Source organism: Meriones unguiculatus, chromosome 15 (assembly GCF_030254825.1).
Source record: "Meriones unguiculatus strain TT.TT164.6M chromosome 15, Bangor_MerUng_6.1, whole genome shotgun sequence".
Lineage (NCBI taxonomy): Eukaryota > Metazoa > Chordata > Mammalia > Rodentia > Muridae > Meriones > Meriones unguiculatus.
Window position 1 is genome coordinate 5,167,125 of NC_083362.1, and position 21,032 is coordinate 5,188,156.

The 21,032-nt window shown below is 44.3% G+C and overlaps 1 protein-coding gene across 1 annotated transcript in view; it reads left to right on the top strand.

Moving 5' to 3' along the window:
* Sdk1 (sidekick cell adhesion molecule 1) overlaps positions 1-21,032 on the top strand; it is an 898,365-nt gene that overhangs the window by 337,957 nt on the left and 539,376 nt on the right. Inside the window, exons 3-4 of the mRNA XM_060368045.1 lie at positions 15,485-15,591; positions 18,712-18,859. Coding sequence (XP_060224028.1) covers positions 15,485-15,591; positions 18,712-18,859 — 255 coding nt within the window. The remainder of the gene's footprint in view (positions 1-15,484; positions 15,592-18,711; positions 18,860-21,032) is intronic.

A 21,032-nucleotide genomic window follows, 5' to 3' on the forward strand; every position in this document is an offset into this window, starting at 1 on the left:
TTGTATTTGTTAAGTCTTGATTTGGGCTGGGAAGGCCTTAGAGATTATGATTGCTGAGAAGAAAATATATTCTGTTTCTGTTGAATGGAATATTCTGTATACTTCTGTTAAATATTTTTGACCTATGGTGTAATTTAACTATGAGGCTTCTTTGCTGATCTTTGTCTGGATGACCTATCTAAAAATGAGAATAGGTTACTGAAATCACCAATTGCTCTTGCATGAGGATATTTCTGACCTTTTCTGCCCATTAGTATTTGTTTTATGAATTCAGGAGCCCTGAGGTTTGGTATGAATATAGTTACAAATGTTGTATCTTCTTGATGAATTGTGCCCCTTATTAATATGTAGTACCTTTCTTTATGTATATATGAATGTATATGTGACTGTGCGTATAACTGTATATGTGGTATATGTGTTTCCACGTGTGTAGGTGCATGTGCCTATATGTATTTACGTGGAAGCCAGAGAAAGATACCTACTTTCCTACACTATCACTCTGCGCCATATTCCCTTAAAGAGGGTCCCCGGTAAACTTCTTGGTAGGCTGCCAGCCAGAAAACCCCAGCAAGCCTCCTGTGTCCATTTACCCAACAGCACTGTTGTTCTAGGCACTTGCATGCAACTATGGTCAGCTTTTGACTGGGGTGCTAGAAATCAAGCCTGGGCTGCACGGAGCCTCCTCGCTAGGCCTTTATGTGCTTTGGCTTGCAGTCAACCAACTCAGGTACTAGAATAGCCATGCTGTCTTGCTTTTGTCTTCCGTTAGTTTGATAGATTGCCATTGTCCTGGTTGGTTAGTCTGTGGTTATCCTTACCAATAGTTGTGTTTCTTGGTAACAAGAGAAAATTTGTTTGAATTTAAAACTTTTTTCACTTTAATTTTTATTCTGTATGTATCAGTGTTTTGTCCCATGTATGTTTGTGTACCGCATGTCTGCCTGGTACTTGTGGAAAGCAGAAGAGGGCATCAGATACCCTGGAACTGGAGTTACAGACAGGTATGGCCACCACGTGGGTGCTGGCAATCCAACCATGTCCTCTGGAAGAGGAGCCTGTACCATTTCTGAGGGCTAAGCCATTTCTCCTGCCCATAGATCTATTTTTTTTTAAATTATATATTTATTTTATGTGTGTGAATGCCTTGCCTGCATGTTTGTGTTTCCCACATGTGGGCCTTGTGCCTGAGAGGTCAGAAAAGAGAGTGGAGTCTCTTGGAACTGCAATTAGGATGGTTGTGAGCCGCCATGGGTGCTCTGATTCATCTCCTATACAAGAGTAGCAAGTGCTCTTAACTCCTGAGGCATCCTCTCTGCCCCTGAACCTAATTTTTTAATGCAGTCAGCTAGTCTGCCTCTCTTTTATTGGTGAGCATGTAAGATCATTACTGAGAGATGCTCACTAGCTCTGGTGATGTTGTTGTTGTCCTTTAATTGGGTAGATTATTGTCTGTTCTCCTTTTGTACATAAATACCAGGGCTTGTTTGCTTCTTCTCTTGGGGATGATGAATTCCTTCCTATGTATCTCAAGTTCTTCCTAAGGGCACCCAGGAGCCCCCGAGGCTTGGCTTCAGTTGTCACCATTTCATGATGGCACCTGTGGTGCTACAGAGTTCACAGGGCCCCAATGTCATCAAAACATGTGGTGCTTTTGTGAGGGAAGAAGGAATTGGTTATACAGAGCAGCAGCCTAACAAATGGCTAGCTCACCTTGCCCCCAGAGGTTGCAGAATGCGATCCATAGCCCATGTTCAGCTTACCTCAGTTGGCTAGCTGCTGAATATTTCCCTTTCTCCCTTTATTGCTCCCCTCTCTCTTTCTCACACCCTTGCTCTCCCTGTGCGTGTGTGTGTGTGTGTGTGTGTGTGTGTGTGTGTGTGTGTTACTAAGAGTGTCCCAATTCCATGTCTGTGGTTGTAAGCTTTCCTATAACATCCCTACTTTCTAGTCATGGTAGCCCATTCGAGGCTGGCTGCATCAGTCTGCAGAGCAAGCCAGGGAACAGCTGCACAGTTCCTCCTCAAAAAACCCCATCCTCTCTGTATATCTGGCTCCCCTCTTTCTTATGAGCCTATACTTATTTCTGCTACAAGCCTGCCCTTTAATGTGTGTGACTTCCAACCTTTTCTAAAAGGCCCCTCCCTAGTTACCTACTTTGTGGGGCTCAATTTGTCATAGTAATCCAGACCACACTCAAGGCAGACAGTTGTAGGGCGGAATCCAGCTCTTCTTCCTGTGTGATGCCCTGAACTTGGGCAGGTTGACTGTGTGCCCTGCTGGAACGATTTATAAAAAAGCTGGCTGTGTTGATTATTTTCCAAATTTCTGGGGTCGAAATACTCAGTAAAAGCAACTAAAGGGAAAGGAGGGCTTACCTGGGCTCACAGTTTGAGAGCACAGCCCATCTTGGAGGTGAAGCCATGGTAGCAGATGTGTGTTCTCAAGGAGGAAGTAGAGAAAGCTGAATGCTGATGCTCTGCTCGCTTCCTTCTTTTTATTCAGCAGGGGACGTCAGCCCAGGGAATGGTGCTGCCCACGTTCAGCGTGGGTCTTCTCACCGTAATGAGCTCTCCCAGATTCTCCCTCCCAGACATAGTTAGAGGTGTATTCCTGGGGGATTCCAGACCCTTGTTAAGTTGACAGTTAATATGAACCATCAGTGTTGTAAGCATTGAGCGACTCTACTGTGTAAAACCTCACATTTCCTGACACACATTTAATCTTTCAGTAATTACTGGCAGTATTCCTCAGTTAGTTATTTTGTGGAGTTATGGGTTTTTAGTGTAAAAGCAAACTTACAAACAAGAACTGTGAATGAGTGATAAGCTCAAACACACACACACACACACACACACACACAGACATACACACACACACACACACCCCTTAAGATCCGGTGACTTCAGGTTCCTATCTATCTAGCTTCCTCAGTGTCATTGGAGGAAGTTAACTTTTGATCTAGTCTTCTCATCTGTAAAATGATATAATAAATCCCAAGCCAGGGATGCTCACCAAAACCAGATGATACATTTTGTGTGTCCCAGGAACTAAGCAGCGGGTTCCTAAAGGATTGGTCCTTTTGGGGAGAAGATCAGGGAGGTAAGTGGTCTACAGCAGGAGGCCTTCAAAGCTGAGTACCTGCTATGGCTACCTAGAAAGGAATTTCTTTCCCCGATCTTCAGTGTCTTAATATGTTCTCTGAAATGAAGCTGCCCATCTAGGCACCATGATGCCTGCCTTTCCATGTCCCCTCCCTCCTCACAGAAGATGCACAGCACCCTTTAGAGCGGTGGTTTTCAGCCCACAGGTCGCGACCCCCTCAGGGTTGCTTTCAGATGTTTATATTAGCTTCATAACAGTAACAAAATTATGGAACAGTAATGAAATAATTTCATGCTTGAGAGTCATCGCAACACCAGGAACTGTATTAGAGGGTCACAGCATCAGGATGGTTGAGGAGCACTGCTTCATAGTCTTTCTGTGGGTCTTCACTTCGAGGGGTGGGGGAGGAAAAAAGGAGTGACACGGAATCTGAGTGAGATGAGCATTACACCATCATGGGCACCCTGTTTGAAACAGTTGTGTAGCAGTGTGTGCATGTGTGTGTGTCCATGTGTGTGTGCACGCCTATGCAAGTGTGCGTGTATGCCTGTGTGTGGACAGCCTCAGCTATTCTCCCAAGACACTTTCCATCTTTTTCTTTCCTTTCCCCACTCTGTGCCAAGGTCTCTCACTGGGACCCAGAGTTTGCCACCTAGGTGAGGCAGGATGGCCAGCAAGCCCTAGTGTCGTGCCTGTCTCCCCCTCTCCATGCACCACTGCTAATCTCATTGACATGATTTCTGAAGATCAAACTCAGGTCCTCAAGCCTACAAGAAGCATACCAGCTGAGCCATTTCCCCACCTTCTCACTCCTAAAGCCTACATGTACCCCAGGCCATTTTGATACATGCATCTTCTTAAATACACTGTTAACCTAAACGTATGTGGAAAGGTGTATTGTTTAGATTTTATTTCATCCTTCATTGCCCTTTCCAGTAGCAAAATTTACCTATTGGCTTGAAATATGTGCTGATAATCTGCAACAATACAAAACAGTACTGGTTGTATTGAAGCAAGACCAAGGGAGCGTCTCTTCATACATGGACCCTTAAAATAAGGCAGCCGCCTTGCTGCTGCTGTGCACAATGAGGAGGCACGTGTTCCGAAGCAGCCACGGCTTGCCGTAGGAGCGGCGAATTACATTCTGTTCACAGAGGTCTTCAGACTCGGAGACAAGTTATCAAGAATCCATTGTATTTTGTCATCAATTTGTCCAGATGTAAAAGCTGCTTAAAAAAATCGCATACTATTTTTCCAAATTACTCTTTTCATCTACTTCTTCCCCAGAACACCTTCAGCTATCATGTGTTAACCTTCACAAGACCTTTGTAAGTCTCAAATTGGAAAACAATGATGGGAATGTTAGCTGCCCTGCCTGAGATTGAGCACTGATTTTTACCTCCCTTGGGGTCATCCAGGAAAATGCTAACATTGTAAAGAGATAATAATTAATCTCACCCTTCCTAGCATTGGCTAAAAGTAGTATTTTCTCTGCCTCTTGCATTACAGGATGCTGTGCTTTTGGCTGAATTTTAAATGTTCAGGTTCGTATCCATACTTGTGCCGCCTTTTAGGATGTGGACATATCAGGAGCAGTTATGTAATTAAGCTAAGTTTGCACAGGTGTCTGAGGTGGGTTTGCAAACAGTTTTTGCAGGAAACATCTGTAAGTTCTGGTCGACGCTGTGGAAAAAGTCTATAATATTTATTTTCCAAGTGAGTCTGTATGCATACCCATGTGTGAAGAATTTCTTAATGCCTGCGCAGTATGCCTATTATAACAGTTGGAATAATTGGGCGGTCTAAAAATTCCGTCATTTTCTTAAGAGACATGCCTCCATGGTTCATTTCTGTGCCACAATAACAATAGAAACTTGATGGATGCTTATTATCTTTTTTATTCCAGTAAAAACAGGAATGGTTAAGGGAAGAGCTATTTTCTCCTTGTTTTATAAAAAGACAAGGAAACTTCACCATATCAATAAAATTATTACATTCCTGGGGATAACTTTTATAAGAGATGAATAAAACCTACTTGAAGAAGAGTGCACTGAATGGCTCGGTGAGAAACGTAGGGAGGCCGCTGCTCCAGGAAAGCGAGCATCAGTTATTTCATGAATGTAACACAGGCAATAGGCCTTTTACTATCATCAGTGCAGCACTGCTCGCGGTGCTGCTGATCCACTCAGGGTCTTGTAGAGGGCAGAGAAACCCTCTACCACCAAGGTATGTCCCCAAATGGAGATTTTGTTTGTTTGTTTGTTTGTTTGGCTTCTTTTTTTTTTTTGAGACAGGGTCTTTCTGTGTGTAGCTGTGGCTGTCCTGTACTCACCAGGACCAGGCTGACCTCGTACTCACAGAGATCCACCTGTCTCTGCCTTCTGAGTGCTGGGATTAAAGCTGCATGCCACCATGTCCAGCATGGAGATGAATTAATGAAAAATGCCAATAACATTTTGTCCATTAGGTAGTGCCATTCTGAGGATGGCCTTGGCTTCTAACAGCGGCCAGTGCCAGACTGTGGCAAACACTGAAGTAGCTCTGAGGAGGAGTCTATACTCCTAGAGTCCTTAGTGCCCTCAGGATTTACAAGTAGACTTGATCTGCTGGTGTCTCATCTCACTAGTTTCAGGGCATGTCAATGACCTCACAGTTGAGTCACTCTCGCCAGGGCATTGCTGAGTACTTGTCTGAGGCGAGAGCTCTCTAATAATGCCCATGGTTTTCCCCACCATCCTGCCTATCAACACGTGGTTTCTTCCTGCGGAACTGATGGGCCTCTTTCCCATCAGCCAAGCTATTCACTGCTCCTCAGGTGTCTCTCTTCATTCCTAAGCCATTCCTTCCAGAGACCTCTGCCTTTTAAAAGCTTAACAGTCACTTTAGCCCCTTCTCCCGTTGCTGTAATTGAAACAAGGGGCAAAAGCAGCCTAAGGAAGTTCCTTTTTTTGGCTCCCAGGGTGAGGTTGCAGTCTGACATGGAAGGGGGGGCCATGGTGGCAGGAGTGGGAGGCAGCTGCTCGTGCTGTATTTGCCTTCAAAAGCAGAGATGCAAATGCTGGTGCTTGCTGTCTCCTGGAGTGGTGTCGCCCTCACTCAGGGTAGGTCTTCCTATCTCAGTTAAGCCAATCTGGAGCACCCCTCTAACTGTGCCCGGAAGCCAATCCAATCTAGATGAGCCCTCCCTGGCTTGCCCAGAGGCGCCTCTCCTACATAGCTCTAGGTCTTCTCTAGACAACGATAAGAATAAACCACCACAGGGCCAAATATTCCTCTTGCACCAATGCCTATTTGTAGTCTTCCTGAAAGGCTGTAGTGTGGCACCTCTGTTTCCTGAATGTTAGCGACTCTGTTGTTTGGCTGTCCCATCAATTTGGATGGCTAAAAGGTCATGGAGAAGTAGCCTTGATGCTTAGAATCATGTGGCTCTGATAATTCTCTTGTAAGAGTTATTTCCGTGTGCATTCTCCTAATACCCACGACCCAGCTCTCATTTATCACTTCCCAAAGCAGAAGTTACTTTCTGGTATCTGGACTTGCCCACTAAAGAAGGCACAACTTTGTGCTAGGACTTTAAGGGTCTCTACTTGGCTCTCTGAGACTACTGGAGACTCCCCAGAGTACCCTTACCCACAACAGCTATCTTTATCAACATCAGATGTCAAATGTGTTTCAAGAGGAAAGAACTGCAGCAATGCCCTGTGACAAAGATTTCTCTCACCCTGGGTCTCTCTAACCCTGTTAGTTACACTGGGCTAAGCTCGAGGTACAGGCTCAACTCTGCAAACTTGCTTGAAAAAAAGAAAAAAATTAAACTCAATAGAATTGTCTTTACAGGATCAACTCTGTACACTTGCATGACAAAAAAATTAAACCCAGTAGAATTGTCTTAAAGACCCATGAGAAGAAGGAGAGGGGGACATGGGGAGAAGAGGGTATGAGGGTATAACTTGGAGGAAAGGAGGGGGCGCTTGGACCAGGATATAAAGTCATTATATAAATAATTAAATGGAAGAGGAGGGGAAAAAAAAGACACCAGGTATTAGAAAGGTAAAGGAAGGTGATCCCTAAGAGATGGGCCACAAACAAGGCAAGTCATGTAATTACCCGTAGCTTCTGCCTTTGCAGAACTTCCAAGCTAAGGCATGGAAAAGAGAGAACCCAGGTGATGTTTCTTCACTAAGCTAGAAAGAGGAGAATGGGGAAAGAAATGGGAACATGAGATGTGAAGGGATGTATGGAGAAAGTGTTCTGAAAACTGCATAAGCGCCTTTGAGCTTTAGCACAGTGGGCAGCCATCAGCACATTGGTTTGAACCCGACGCCAGGTACAGGATCACCCAGGTGACAGGCAGTGGCTTCCTGTGTTTACACAGGAGTAGGTATCCTATCCATGTACATATTGTTTTTAATTCATTATTTCTCAGTCTGTTAGTTGCCAAGTAAAGGGTGTGTCTGGGCATTTCCTTCTAAGAGGAATCAAGTTAGGTTTGTTTTGTTTTGTTTTTGTTTTTTGTTTTTTTTTCATCAACTATCTAAACTGAATGTGACCCTCATCTGCATCTTCCTGCAAAAGACTGACTCGCCCATCACCCCAAATAGTTCATGATAACTCTCCTCTAAGGGTTTACAGTCCAGTGGTCCTGCTCTGTGAACTGACTCACTTTCATGAGCAGATTTTATTTGGGCTCTCAACTCTCAACCCTTGAGAGTTGTAAGTTTTAGGTAAAATATAATCTAATGTAGTTTCACACTGCATCACTTAATTGGTCTCTAGTCCTCGATATATAAATGGTTGTGAATTGGGTATAAAACTTTGGATATGCCTTCAACTTTCTTCTTTATCATAAACTTGTGTTTGTGAATCCTGTCACTGAAATATGGACTCCTCATTTCTGAGGCATCAAGCTAACTATTGTTTGGTCTAGAAGGATGGGGATAATAAACTTGGGAATTTAACAGTGGATAGGGGCAATTGTCATCTTACTCCAAGTAAACGCGACCCATGTTGACCTCCCAGGCTTGAACAGCATAACTCCGGTTTAGGGTATGTGACTTAGATCTTTAATATTCATGAGGTGTGGCCATTCTTTGTGTGGATCCCACAAAGCTGTGAGCTGTTCCTATTGGTTTCTGGCTTCAGTTTGATGGTATTTTCTTTGCTCTGTAGTCAGGGTAGATAGGATTGTTCCTGCAGAATTTCTTAAACAGAATTGGCATGTGGCTTCTTAAAGTCCTTATTGGAGATGATTTGGATGTAGATAATTAGTCTCTCTTGGGCCCTCTGTCTTAGGATCATTGTAGAAAATAAGTGAAAAGCCTTAGCCAGAAGAGCAACCTGACCTAATGTGATTCACTGTTGACAAGAACTTCCAAATGAGACACAAGAAGCTTTTAGCTGTGTTCCTGATCTTCTGATGCTTGATACAATGCTCATGGTTTAGCTTCCTTTTTATCGTTGTGGCTTGGTGTGGATATTTTTAACTGTGCAGAGAATATTTGTCTTCATACTTTAATTCTTGGTGTAATGGTCCACATTTTTTATGTCTACAGAGAATTCCACATCATAAAGAATTAAGTAATCAAAGATGGAATAAAAGATTTTTATCCATAAAAAAAAAATCAATGTCCTCTTTCCCAAAGGTTTTCTGACATTCAATTCTTACTGGCGTTAGAGTGTTTAATCCTAATAATGCTAGATCCGACAGACTGATTTCAGTCACATGCCCGAGCTTCATGAAATGGAGATTGTCACCTTTCTGCCCCTGATTAGATGAAGAAAGAAAGAATGAACAGTCTCTAAAACATTGCTTATGTTGGTGAAACCCACAGAGTCCTGGAGAGACTTGGGAATATCTCAACAGCGACTGTTGAACTTTGGACTGGCTTTGTAGTGTTAGCATGAAGGGTAAACAGAGTCAAACATGGTAGCCATCAGGGAGAAGCTGGTGGGAGCCAGCCACCTCATTGGTCTCTGGAAGCTTTGTATGTACAGATCTGAACCCTAACACAGCTACTGCCTGCTCAGTACATGGAGCCCACAGGCACCTGCTTATTTTTCCTCTTTATTTAAAATCACTTTAAATAAACAAGATATTAAATATAATATGTAGAGGTATATATACACACATACATGTATATGATAACTTTTGCAAATACAGCATTCCTGGTGGATGACACAGTCTTTCCCAGTCTGTGCTTTTAACTTCATGCTGATGACTTAACGCTTCTAAGGACATAACCTTCACCTTGCCCAGCGTGTATGACCTGTCAGTTGGGCACCGCCTTCAAAATTGTCTATCTGTTCTTTTATCAAATTCCACCGTAGATTTTTTTTTTCATCATTATTTTGCTGGAGGAAACAGTCAGCTCCAGATAGACTCATTCCATTTTGGATTATTGTTTTTTTAAAATTTAATACAGGAAATTTATAAAAATAAAATTGAAAACATAATTATCATCTAACCTTCCCACGATGAGGTGATGCTGTGAGCCTGCACGTGGCTTTTAGTGTGTATTTCCCTAGCCCCCCTCTTTTTAACTGTGCAAATAAGAATGAGCTTTTGTTCAAGTCATAAAAGCCTACGAACATTAAAGCTTAAAAACTGGTACTTATTCATGCAAAATAGGTGTCTCACTAGCATAAAATTATTTTTGTAGCTAGTGGATTTTTTGTGTGTGGTTCTGTGTAATATGGATACTAAGGGGCCGTCCTACCACTTAGAAATAACCCCACCCCACTTAGTTCACCTTCTCATTCTATTCTCTTTTTAAATTGTACGAGGGCCTCATACCTGCTAGGTAAACAGTAAATCACTAAGCTACATCCCCAGCCCCAAATCTGCATTTTATCACCATCATTATTAGCAGTAGTGCCCAGGCTCACTGGGATCTCCTATGTATCCACAGATGGCTTGAACCTCTGGTCTTCCTGCTTACACCAAGTGTAGGTATTATGGGTGTGTGGTACCCTGTGTGGTGCTAGGGATCAAACACATGACTTTGTGCCCGCTAGGCAGGCCCTCCGTGTACTGAGCTACATCCCCACCCAGAAACACTTGGATAATTCCTGACTGTAAAGAGATATGTAGCTCTACCTTGTTCTGGGGGTGTGGTATTCTTATCCTGATGCATGTGCTAGCTCCTTAGTAGCTTTCTGTTGGGAAGGGCTACCAAGCAGTAACTTATAAAATAAGTCAGATTTAATCAATTGTTCTTTTCCAGAAAATTTTCATATAGCAGCCTAATTCATCCTAGGTATTTTTCTGCCCCATTTTTCTTTACTCTTTATCAATGAATGGTCATAGGCAATTGAGCAGTAAGCCATGGTCATTGTTTTGTTTTACTCTTCCCTCCAGTTGTTTTGGTTGTATTTGGAGTAGATTCTGAGCAGAATTGAGTCTCGGAAACAAACTGTCATTACCGTCTCTTGTGGCTTGTTTTTTGCACAGATAGTGGGTGTCTTTAGAATTGTGGGGCCACTGGACGCTACACAGAGTCAAGTGAGGTAACTCCCCTGGAGCCATCGTCATGCCATAAGCTAGTCCTCTAAAGGACTTAGGAGCTGCCACTCCAGTTGCCATTAAATACTGTCTTTACTCCACCTGTCCAGGTGCCGCCATCTCCTCCCACTGTGTCTCGCCACTGCCACACTCCTCTGCAGCCATGCATGTCCCACCACAACTGTGTGTTCTCACCACTTCTGTGTCCCTGCTTCTGCCATGTCTCTTCATGGCATTTCCCACCATTTCCATATCCAACCATTGCTGTGCGCATCACTTCAGGTCCCATCACCACCACAATCCAGCATCCCCATGTTGCACCACAACTGTCACTTCCCATCGGTCATGTCCAGCCGCTGCCATGTTTCTCACCAGTCAGTTCTTAGGCCCGTTCTTATGCAGCACCAGCCCCCAGCAGCAGGGCTAATTGGACCGTGTGAGGTCTCTGTGTTTGGGAGGTAGCCTCACAACAACCAGTATGCTCTTTTTTTCTTCTGTGAGACATGCTCTTAGAGTAGTGTGCAAAAGAGTGGAGGAGGTTCAGATCCTGAGCGGACTCAGTGTCATTTTTTCGTCCTGCTCTATCTAGGCGTTCGCTGTGGAATGGATCTAAAGATGCTTTCTAGAGAAAGCCTTGGGTGGCTCTAATGGATGTTTACAGTAGCATCTGTGGCTGTGGTGCTGTCCCCAGAAGACATGGCCCTCTCATCCGTGGCATTGGTGAGAGCTGCTGTTCTGTTGTCCTGGAGAGTGCAGTGTTGATGTAGCAGGCCCCACCTTGGTGTGGTGTATTCACACACAGGCTCAGTGTTGTCCGGAGCAGGAGCAAGTGCTGCCTGTGCCTGAGCAGCATATGGTCCCACAGTTTTATCATACCTTCCTATAATGAGCCGGGAAACTTTCTCTGCTTAAAAATGTGTGTTTATAAACAATTGGCTTACAACGAACACTCCCATCTGTTAGGTGAACATAATTTGTGCAGGAATTCTGGTAAGAGTTGGGGGACTTCACAGCGCTTTTGTATATTTTCCCCTGGTGCGACATTATCCTCGGAGACTGCACATAGCAGCATATGCCTGATACTCACTTTCCTATCTGCCTCTTCCTGTTGTTTGAAAACAGTGCTATTTTTGTACATTAGCATATAAGATTATTGTAGCAATTCATAAGAATTTTACATCTATGCAGGATACTTAAAAAGAGAAAAAAAGTAGAATGGATAACAATTATGTAAGTGTGTTTATGTCACTCTGATCAAATCGTCCTTGCAGCTTCCCAAAGCTGTGCTCCAATGACCTGTCCTCATAGTCCTCTAAAAACTTTGTTGATTTTGCTTTAACCTGCTCTCAAGCCCCTCGTTCCTGTAATCACAGTACACAACAATCAAAGTGTGCAGCCTTCCAATCTGATTTGTAATTTAAATACACGGCATTGACTCTTTGTGCTCGGTTTGGTATTATTCTGATTGTCTTCACTAATTAATTTTGTTTGGGATGAACTGTTCCCCATAATAGAACAGAATTTTTAAGATTAATGCTCAGCAATATTTTTTCTTATCATAAAAGATTTTATGAGTCCTGCCATAGGACCACTGCAAGGTTATCAGAGGGAGACTCACTTTGATTAATATTTGCTTACTGCTGAATTGCCCATATTGTCCAAGTGTTTTATTCTCTTAAAATTATTCCTCTGGGTTTCTTTTCCAGGGTGACTAATTGGACATACTTGAGTAAGGAAGATGAGTGATTAGGTGGATATCAGTGCTTTGAGGTCTATTTGGCTCTGAGCAAATGGAACGCACTAACACTGTGTCTTTAGCCTGAGTTAAGTTTTTCTGACTGTACTGTGTAAGAGGACATGTCTTCAAAGATTAGACAGCCACAGCCAGAGCATCACCTCTGTTAGGGGAGAGAGCACCATGTCCTCAGATATCAGAGAGTTTGTGTTCACCACAGCTTTCCTCTTCATCACCCGCCTCTTCTCAGCGTGAAAGAGATCCAGGCCTCAAGTCTACTCCTTTTTTTTTTTTTTTTCATTCAGAGATGAGAGTTTTCTTTGTTCTGTTACAGGGTGGACACATCGTTATGTTTCATCTACTTAACCCTTCTGAGTAGGCCTTGTACGCAATAGGTGAGCGCTTGAGCACTGAGTTATAGCCCATGTATCCTATTTTATTTTATTTAGTGTATGTACAAGCGTAAGTGCACGCAGAGGCCAGGGCATGCTGTAAGATGTCTTCCTCCATCACTTTCTTCTCCTCCTTAAGCTCTTGAGACAGGGTCTTTCACTGACTGTGGGTCTAAGTTTGTTGCCAGCGAGCCTTAGCAATTCTCTGTCTCTGCCCCTCTCCACGCTGAGAGCATGCAGCTGTCTGCATTCTTGTTGGTGAGTTCTGGGGAGGTGAAGGAAGCTCCTCATGCTCGCACAGCACATTCAACACTGGTGTTATAGGTGTGCGCATCCATGTTCAGGCTTGTTGGTAGGTTCTGGGAGCGAACGCACGTCCTCATGCTTGCCATGCTAAGCCATCTCCTCAGCCCACATGACATGTTTTAATATGATATAGGAGGCATATAACATGTGGTCTATGTATAGTACACACAGTCCAGTGAGTTTAGAGATAAGCACATGCTTGGACAACCACCGCCACAACTTCTTCTTCATCATTTGCAAGGCCTGGCCCCCACCCTGTCTTTGCAACACTATTTTTATGTAATAAGAACATGTAGGTCTCGCAAGATGGCTCAGTAGGTGAAGGTAAGAAGCAAGCTTTGGGGCCAGAATTTAATCGCTGAAGCCCAAAGGCTTGAAGGAAAGAGTAGATTGCACAGAGTTGACCTTTAACCTCTACATGTACACCATGGCATGCATACATCCTCTGACATTAATAATAAACATAATTTAAAACATTTTAAAGGAACACCTAGAACACATTTAAGGCCAGCCTTAAATGCGCAATACCGTATTGCTAGCTGTGTATTCTATCCCTTAAAATGTATTGCTACAACATTTTCATTTTATATATCTAATAATTGTTTTGTTGCGGGTTTTTTGGGGTGCTTTCTCATCCCCCTTATCCTATCTTCTTGTCATCATTGCATACTCTGTTTCTCCTTCTTTGACTGGCTTATTTCAGTGAGCATCATATCAGGTCCATTCATGATCTTGGGAAAACCCTGGCTTTCTTGGCTTAAGGCTATATAGTATTACTTTGGTGCATATCTGTGTTGCATCTCTTTCTATGCTGACATATTCATGGGTTCTTTCTAGAGCTTGGATGGTAAGGAGCATCCGCGAACATGGGATTCAGGTATCTTCAGTTCCCTTTCAGAGAAGCAGGGTTGTGTCTATAATAGTTCCATTTATAATTTTCCAAAGAACACTCTATTCTGTAGCATTGTCTCAGTTTACATGCCCAGCAGCACCAGACAAAGATGCTCTCTTCTCTCCCTCCTTAGCATGGCCTGTTCTTTATTCTTAGGTTTCTTAGGCGCTGGGAGATGTTCTTTAAGTGTGGTTGGGGTTTGCATTTTCCTGACATGAATTCACTAAAGACCTCCTCCCAAACCCCTTGGCCATTTGCCTTCTTCAGATTAATATCTTTGCCTGCTGAGTTTTAGGGAGCTCCTTATATGTTTTGACTATTAACCCTTTTATCAGACAGACAGTTTGCACAGGGCTTATTCTCAGTTTGTTTGTGAACATGGTCTCTGATCCAGCTAAACAGCATCTCAGGTCTGAGTCCAGGAGCTGTTGAATTCTCTCCTGTGATCATCATGTACACCCCTGCTTGCTACGGGTTTCAAACATCCTGACTTTACAGAGCTAATGTTGTACTTACAGCAGGACTGTTCTTACTGTCCTGTGTAGAGCTGATGAGGCTTTTAGGAAAGTGTGGAGTGAGAGGGATTATTACGTGGAGTGAGAGGGATTATTACAGCCCCAGGCATGGAAACTAGAATCAATCATTACTACGCAAGGTAAATTATTACATCTGAGACTTTTTCTGTCATCTGAGAAAACAAAGTTCTTGTCAGTATCAGGCACAGAGAAGGAAAAAGTGGAGGAGCATGCATTATACTAGAAGACCTCTGCCCTGGAGTGCAGACAGGACTGGCCTGGGCCTGGGCCTGTTTTGCCTAAGGACAGCCACAGCTCATCCTGAAGGTGGCAGTGGTCCTCCATACAGAGTGACATGGACTTTGTGTGAAGGAATGCACAGTTCTAGAAACTATTTCCAGAAACTCTGAGATTTGACAGTATGAGAATAATTGATTTTCTTAGCTTGAAAAGTCTGCTTTAATTGCAGTGACCACTAGTAATGTAATGTTGTCCTATGCCTAACAAAAACTAACAAAAAAGCTGCCTAAGGGAGGGAAGGTTTGTTTTGGCTCGCAGTTCAGGGAGATGCAGTCCAACCTGGCACAGAGAGCGTGGGAGCTTGAGGCAGCTGGTCACATTGTCCTGGCATCAGGAAGCAGAGTAAACAGAAAGTTAGGCCTGCCTCCCTAGGGATCCACTTTCTCCAGTGAATTTGCATCCTCTAAAGGTTGCTGGTCAATCTTCTGAACCAGCATCACCAACTGGGGGTCAACGGTTCCAACAAGTGAGCCTACTGGGACATTACATATTCCAGCCCAACCAGCACGACAATGCCTAATTCACGCATGGCTTGTGCTGACACGGAATACAGAAGGAGATCCTGACTCCATGTAATAATCTGCAGCCTTGTAGGATTCGGGATGTTGGTGAAATAGATTTGCAGTGTCCTCCATCGGGGAGGGCTTGGGTATGTCGTAAGTACTCTTGAACATCTCCTGGGAGGGATGCCCTAGCCTAGGAGAGGCCTGACCACTGATACTTCTCTTTGGCATTTTGCAGGTATATCATCCCCTCTTTACAGAAGCTGGATGCCGGCTTTTACCGCTGCGTGGCTCGGAACAGGATGGGAGCTCTCTTGCAGAGAAAATCAGAAGTTCAAGTGGCATGTACGTGTGCAGCATGAGCACCGGCCTTACGTGATGGACAGGGCTGCAGCCGCTGTGCACAGGAGCTTTCTGTTGCGGCAGCTGATGCTTGTCCTTGGTTCCTCTAAAGCGGCATGTGATAAGGGCTGGGGGTGTAAGTCAGGCAGCAGAATTCTTGCCTAGCTTGGATAATGCCCCGTGTCCTAACCATAGCACCAGATTGGGCCGTAGAGGCAGGAGGGTCAGAAGTTCAGGATGATCCTTGGCAGCATAGCGAGTTCAATGGCAGATGGAGCAACATGAGACACTGCCTATAAATGAACAAGTGAATCAAAAATAATTAATAAGATAGAATTATGCTTGAGACTGGTAATAGCTCTGGCAAAATATCTCAGTGGGTAAAGATTCTCGCCACTAACACTAAGCACCTCTTGAGTTCCGTGCCCAGGACCCGCATGGTGAAAGGAGAAACGAATTCCTGCAAGCTGTCCTCAGACCTTCACACAGTCCCACACTTCCTGTGCCACGGTCTCACAACCACACGCATAAACACGCAGATAAATACATATAAATTTTCAAAAATCTAAAACCAAACATGGAGACCCAGGTGAGGCGTTGCCTTTTTTTCAACTGAAAAGATTAAGGGTCTCCCAAACCTGTGGAAGCAGGAGAAGAGGTAAGAAAGGTGCTCCGTATAAATCAGTGTCCCTTGGCTTGTGTGAATAGGGCTTAGGAATATTTTTAGAATGAAAAGTTGAGGCTGGTGGAAGCTGGACTTCATGGCCTCTTCCCCATGACCTGTTAGGAAGTCATTTTGCTGTTCAGTAAGTGTGGATAGTCATGCCCCGGCTAGTACTTATGTTGTAGCAATCTAGTCAACAGATCCATTTTGGGGATTGAAACTCTTAAAAGAAGGCACCATGAAAAGGCAAGAGGTCTTGAGTGTCATGACGTCTTCAGGGGCAGGAGACCCGGCCCCTGTGTGTGTGCTTTCCTTGTGATAGGAAGTCTCTGGAGAGTAGGATCTGTCCAGTGGATTGTCTGCCTCGGTGTAGTTTGTTTAAAAGTAAGCAAAAGAACATTCTGAAATTTTACATTATAGGACACCCCAGGCTTGAGGCCACACTGTAGTGTGTCTCTTCTGGTTCTGGTGGTTCCAAGATTGCTGTTTCTAATTTTGGCCCCAGTTATGATCCGTAGCTTTACAGTAGTGTATAAAATAACATGAACCTATCTCACTTTCCTAGCAGGAGCTCTTACGACGACTGAGGGAGGCCCTATACTAGTCATGCTTAGCTATTGTTTCAGCCACTAGGGAGGCATCAATCCTGCTGGTTTGTGAAGATGAAGTCACCACCAAATTTATCTACAGAATAATTCAGAACTTTTTATTCAATAGAAAAATTGAAAACATAATAAATAGAGTGTGGATCAATACCCGAACCATATTTGAGTAAGTGGAGAGCCTGGAATTGACTAGAGCACACTAAATTGTATTTATGAAGTCTGGACTTTACATGGCGTCTGCACCCTTGCTCCCACCCTTTGTTTGTCATCGTGCTCTTCCCTCGCTTTCACTAAGCAAGGCTGTTTGCCTACAGCGTTACACGGCTCTTCCGCCTGTGCCTTCACAGTGTGTCTCACATATAAAATAGCTTTTCATGATAAAGCTACAGATGATCGCATTCTTTCATGGAAAAAAGCTAAAATGAGGTATGTTTAGTAAAATGGGGTGGTCAGGAGTGGTTGGTGCCCACCTCTAACCCCAGCACTCAGGAGATAGACCTCTTCCAGCTCTTGTCTACACAGTGATTCGCAGCCAGCCAGGGTTGCAGAGTGAGACTCTGCTTCCAGAACAAAATAAGACAAAAGAAAAGATTGATGATGGCTAGAGGGATGACTCAGTCATCAAAGTGCTTGTTCCAAAAGCATGAAGAACCAAGTTTGTATCCCAGTACCCACATAGGATGCCAGAGCCAGGCATAGTGCTGGGTAGGTAGATGTAGGAGGAGCCCTGGGGCTCGATGGGCAGCCCAGCTACCCAATTATCAACCTCCAGGTTCAGGGAGAGGCAGTGCCTCAAAGGAAAGAAAAGGAAAGGAAAGGGAAGGAAAGGGAAGGGAAAGGGAAAGGGAAAGGGAAAGGGAAAGGGAAAGGGAAAGGGAAAGGGAAAGGGAAAGGGAAAGGGAAAGGGAAAAGGAAAGGGAAAGGGAAAGGGAAAGGGAAAGGGAAAGGGAAAGGGAAAGGGAAAGGGAAAGGAAGAGAAAAGAAGAGAAAAGAAGAGAAGAGAAGATGGAGATGGAGATGGATCAAGACAGACACCTGATGATCCTCTGGCCTACATACAGACATATACACACTTGTATGTGCGTGTGTGTGTATGTGTGTGTGTTCACTCCCCCATATTCATATTTGCATATACATGCACACACACACATACATATTACTACACACAAAAAAAGTATCCTGTGGAAATACCTCTGTGTATGCATTGACTGTATCTGGTCACAGCACAGAAAGTGTTTTAACATTTCAAGTCCCTATCTTCAAAAGGAACTTCTCATATTTACAGACTGATGGCTGCAAGCTCATTTTGTTTTAGTTGTTCTAATCAGGAGAACAAAGACTGACTGCCCCAAAAGATGTTATCAGTGTGGGGGAGGGTAAGAGAATTCTCGGTGAACTCTCCAATGGCTGGAGCACATTGGTTCCCAAAGGCTTTTGAGGAACCCTAGAGATGAAGAGGTAGATGAGGAGACCCAAGCCGAGGAAGGAGACCTGGGAGGAGTCCGGAAGCATTTCATTTCAGTGTTGTAAGAACTACCTCATGGGGCCCGGGTGCCTTCCAGCACTTATTTTAGTGATACAGTCAGCTGGGCGCAGCCGTTACATTATTGCAGTGCGGCAGAGGCCTGTGGCCCCGCTGATGCCGGCACACCGGCTGCTTCAGAGGCTCTACCGGTGCTTCTCTGGCAGTCACGTCTGCGCTCATCAGCGCGGCCGTTCAGTCTCGCTTGTCACCTTGTTAAGCGTGGCGGCAGCCGGCTTCACTGTAAAGTACAGCTATTTCCCTCTCTGACCCTGATGCCCCCTCAAAAAATAGCGTGCTCCAGAACTTAAACGTCTAATTCTTCTCTGCAGATATGGGGAATTTCATGGATACAGACCAGAAGAAAACAGTTTCTCAAGGACACGCTGCACTTCTGAACCTAGTGCCCATCGTCAGCTGCCCCAGACCACAAGTGACATGGTTTAGAGAAGGACACAAGATTATTCCAAGCAGCAGAATGTAAGTTATTCCATTGAATGCAGATGCCGTTCATTATGGAGCCTGTGCTGTGCACTTGTTAAGTGAAATGATGGCCAAGTAACCAGTGACCAGAAAGCCTCACCTAGCGAGAGAGCTTCCCCAGTCCCTAACAAACAGATGTTTTGTGACTGGTTTGGCTATGTTTAGGCAGTTTAAGCAAGTAGCCTTCTGCTGTTACTTTCTGCACTGCACGTGGTACACCTGGAACCCAGGCTCTGCTCTCTACCCTGGAGCCCACTTTCTGTGGGCTCACCACAATCACCCCTGAATTGCACTTAGCCTCATTTACCCAGGTGTTTATTAAACAGTTGTGGGGGCTCTGCCTGCAATTGTCCCTTGAGCCTCAATGTTTGATCCTCCTTTCTGTGACGATAAAGCCCTAATTACTGCTTATTCCTCTTTAGCCTTTCATTCTTCCATGACAGCTTTATTTCCTTTTGTCCAATTAGTGGCTTGCCCATCTATTGCTAATCACCCTGTGAGCAGTTAAGCCCTATCTCAAGGTCTTCCTGCCCCTCGATCAAGATATGTGTGGAATGTTGGGCAGGTTTTCTCCTTTTGTAGTTTTTAGTGATTAAAAAGAAGACTGAGTCCATATTTTTTATCTTGAGGGGGTAAATGGAAGAGCAGTGGAGAGGCTTGGGGATCCTTTCCTTCCACCTTGTTTGAGACAGAGTCTGTCTTTTGCCACCATGTCCACCAGGCTAACCCATGAGCTATCTCCATCTCCCCCTAAGAACGGATCCCTGGGGTCATAGGCACATGCTTCCGGGCCCAGCTTCACATTGGGATCTGAATGGGGGTCCTCACGTTGGTGAGACAATTGCTTCACTGAGCCGTCCCCCTGGTCCTCGACATGTGTTACTTAAGTGGACACTTTGCCATTGAATTGAAAGATAGTAGTGCAAGGATAAAAACCTTCAAGGATAAAAGTTTTTTAAAAGAATCATGGACTGCTATGTGCTTGGGGTAGAAGGCAGACCCTCAGGCTGCGGAGTGGTTGCTCGCAGGTAAAATGCACGAGGAGGAAGTCCTTGGGTCAGTTTTTGGAAAGGCTCTGTGGGAGACATTTGCTGGGTGGGTTTCAGATGCAGCTGTGGAAGTTACCTGTGGGATCCCCACCGACTTTCCCACTTAACAGAGCACCAGGGACCTCCCTCTCTAAGCCCAATGCCCACGCTAGCCCACCTTGACCTCTGAACCCTGCATGGGCCTGCTTACCAAGTGATTCTTTTTTGGCAGTCAGAAATAGAAGAAGATAGAAATATATGTAACAGCCATACTTGAGAATTCTTGTAACAAAAATACCACTTACTTTCAGTGGCGTGGGGGCTCTGCCTTTTTGTGTATTTGAAGTTCCTTGGATATTCACCTTCGTATTGATTCCAATCATAACAGACGCCTCTTGGGCCTGGGTGAAACAAAGAGGAAGGATCGATATCTCATCGCTGAGGGAGCCGGTTCTGCCGAGCAGAGAGTGGCTGAGCAACGGTGTGGCATAAATGTTCAGGGGACCAGTGTGGAGCACAGGAGGGCAGCAGAAGGTGGGGGAATGCTGGGTAGTGAGAGCGGTGGGGTTGGCAAAGTAGGCTGCATTAGGCTTCTTCTCAATCATGGAGCCTGCGAAACCACGGGCTGGGAATTTGTGATGTTAGGACCGTTTTGATTTATTTGGTAGCAAATAAAAACATGTTGGTTCATGCATGGACTGCGTGAACCAGTTAGGATTGTTCCAAGCATGAAAGGGGTTCCACTGAAATAACTCTTAAGTTTTACAATGAGGTAACTCCAAATTTCATGGTCTTTTTTTTTTTTAAACTTGCAGATTCATGCTAAAGCTATTGAATTCCTAATGGCATAATAAAAAGATGATTCGATTAGAGTCCTAAGGCAGTGTCCTATCAAACAAATGGTCTGTTTACAAGCATAAAACTATCGATAGACCTACAGCCTTGGCAGTGTGGTGGTATACCAGACAGAGGAGATGGGACTGATTATGAATATTTACACTTCTACAAGGTCCTTTAGTTTTGTATTTTCCACCTCATCATCGCCCCACACTTCCTAAGTGCCTGCGGTGTGAGGTGCCATAAATCAGCGCGTGCGGGCTGTTCTCCAACGGTTTATCCACCGTTCCAGGATATATTGCTTC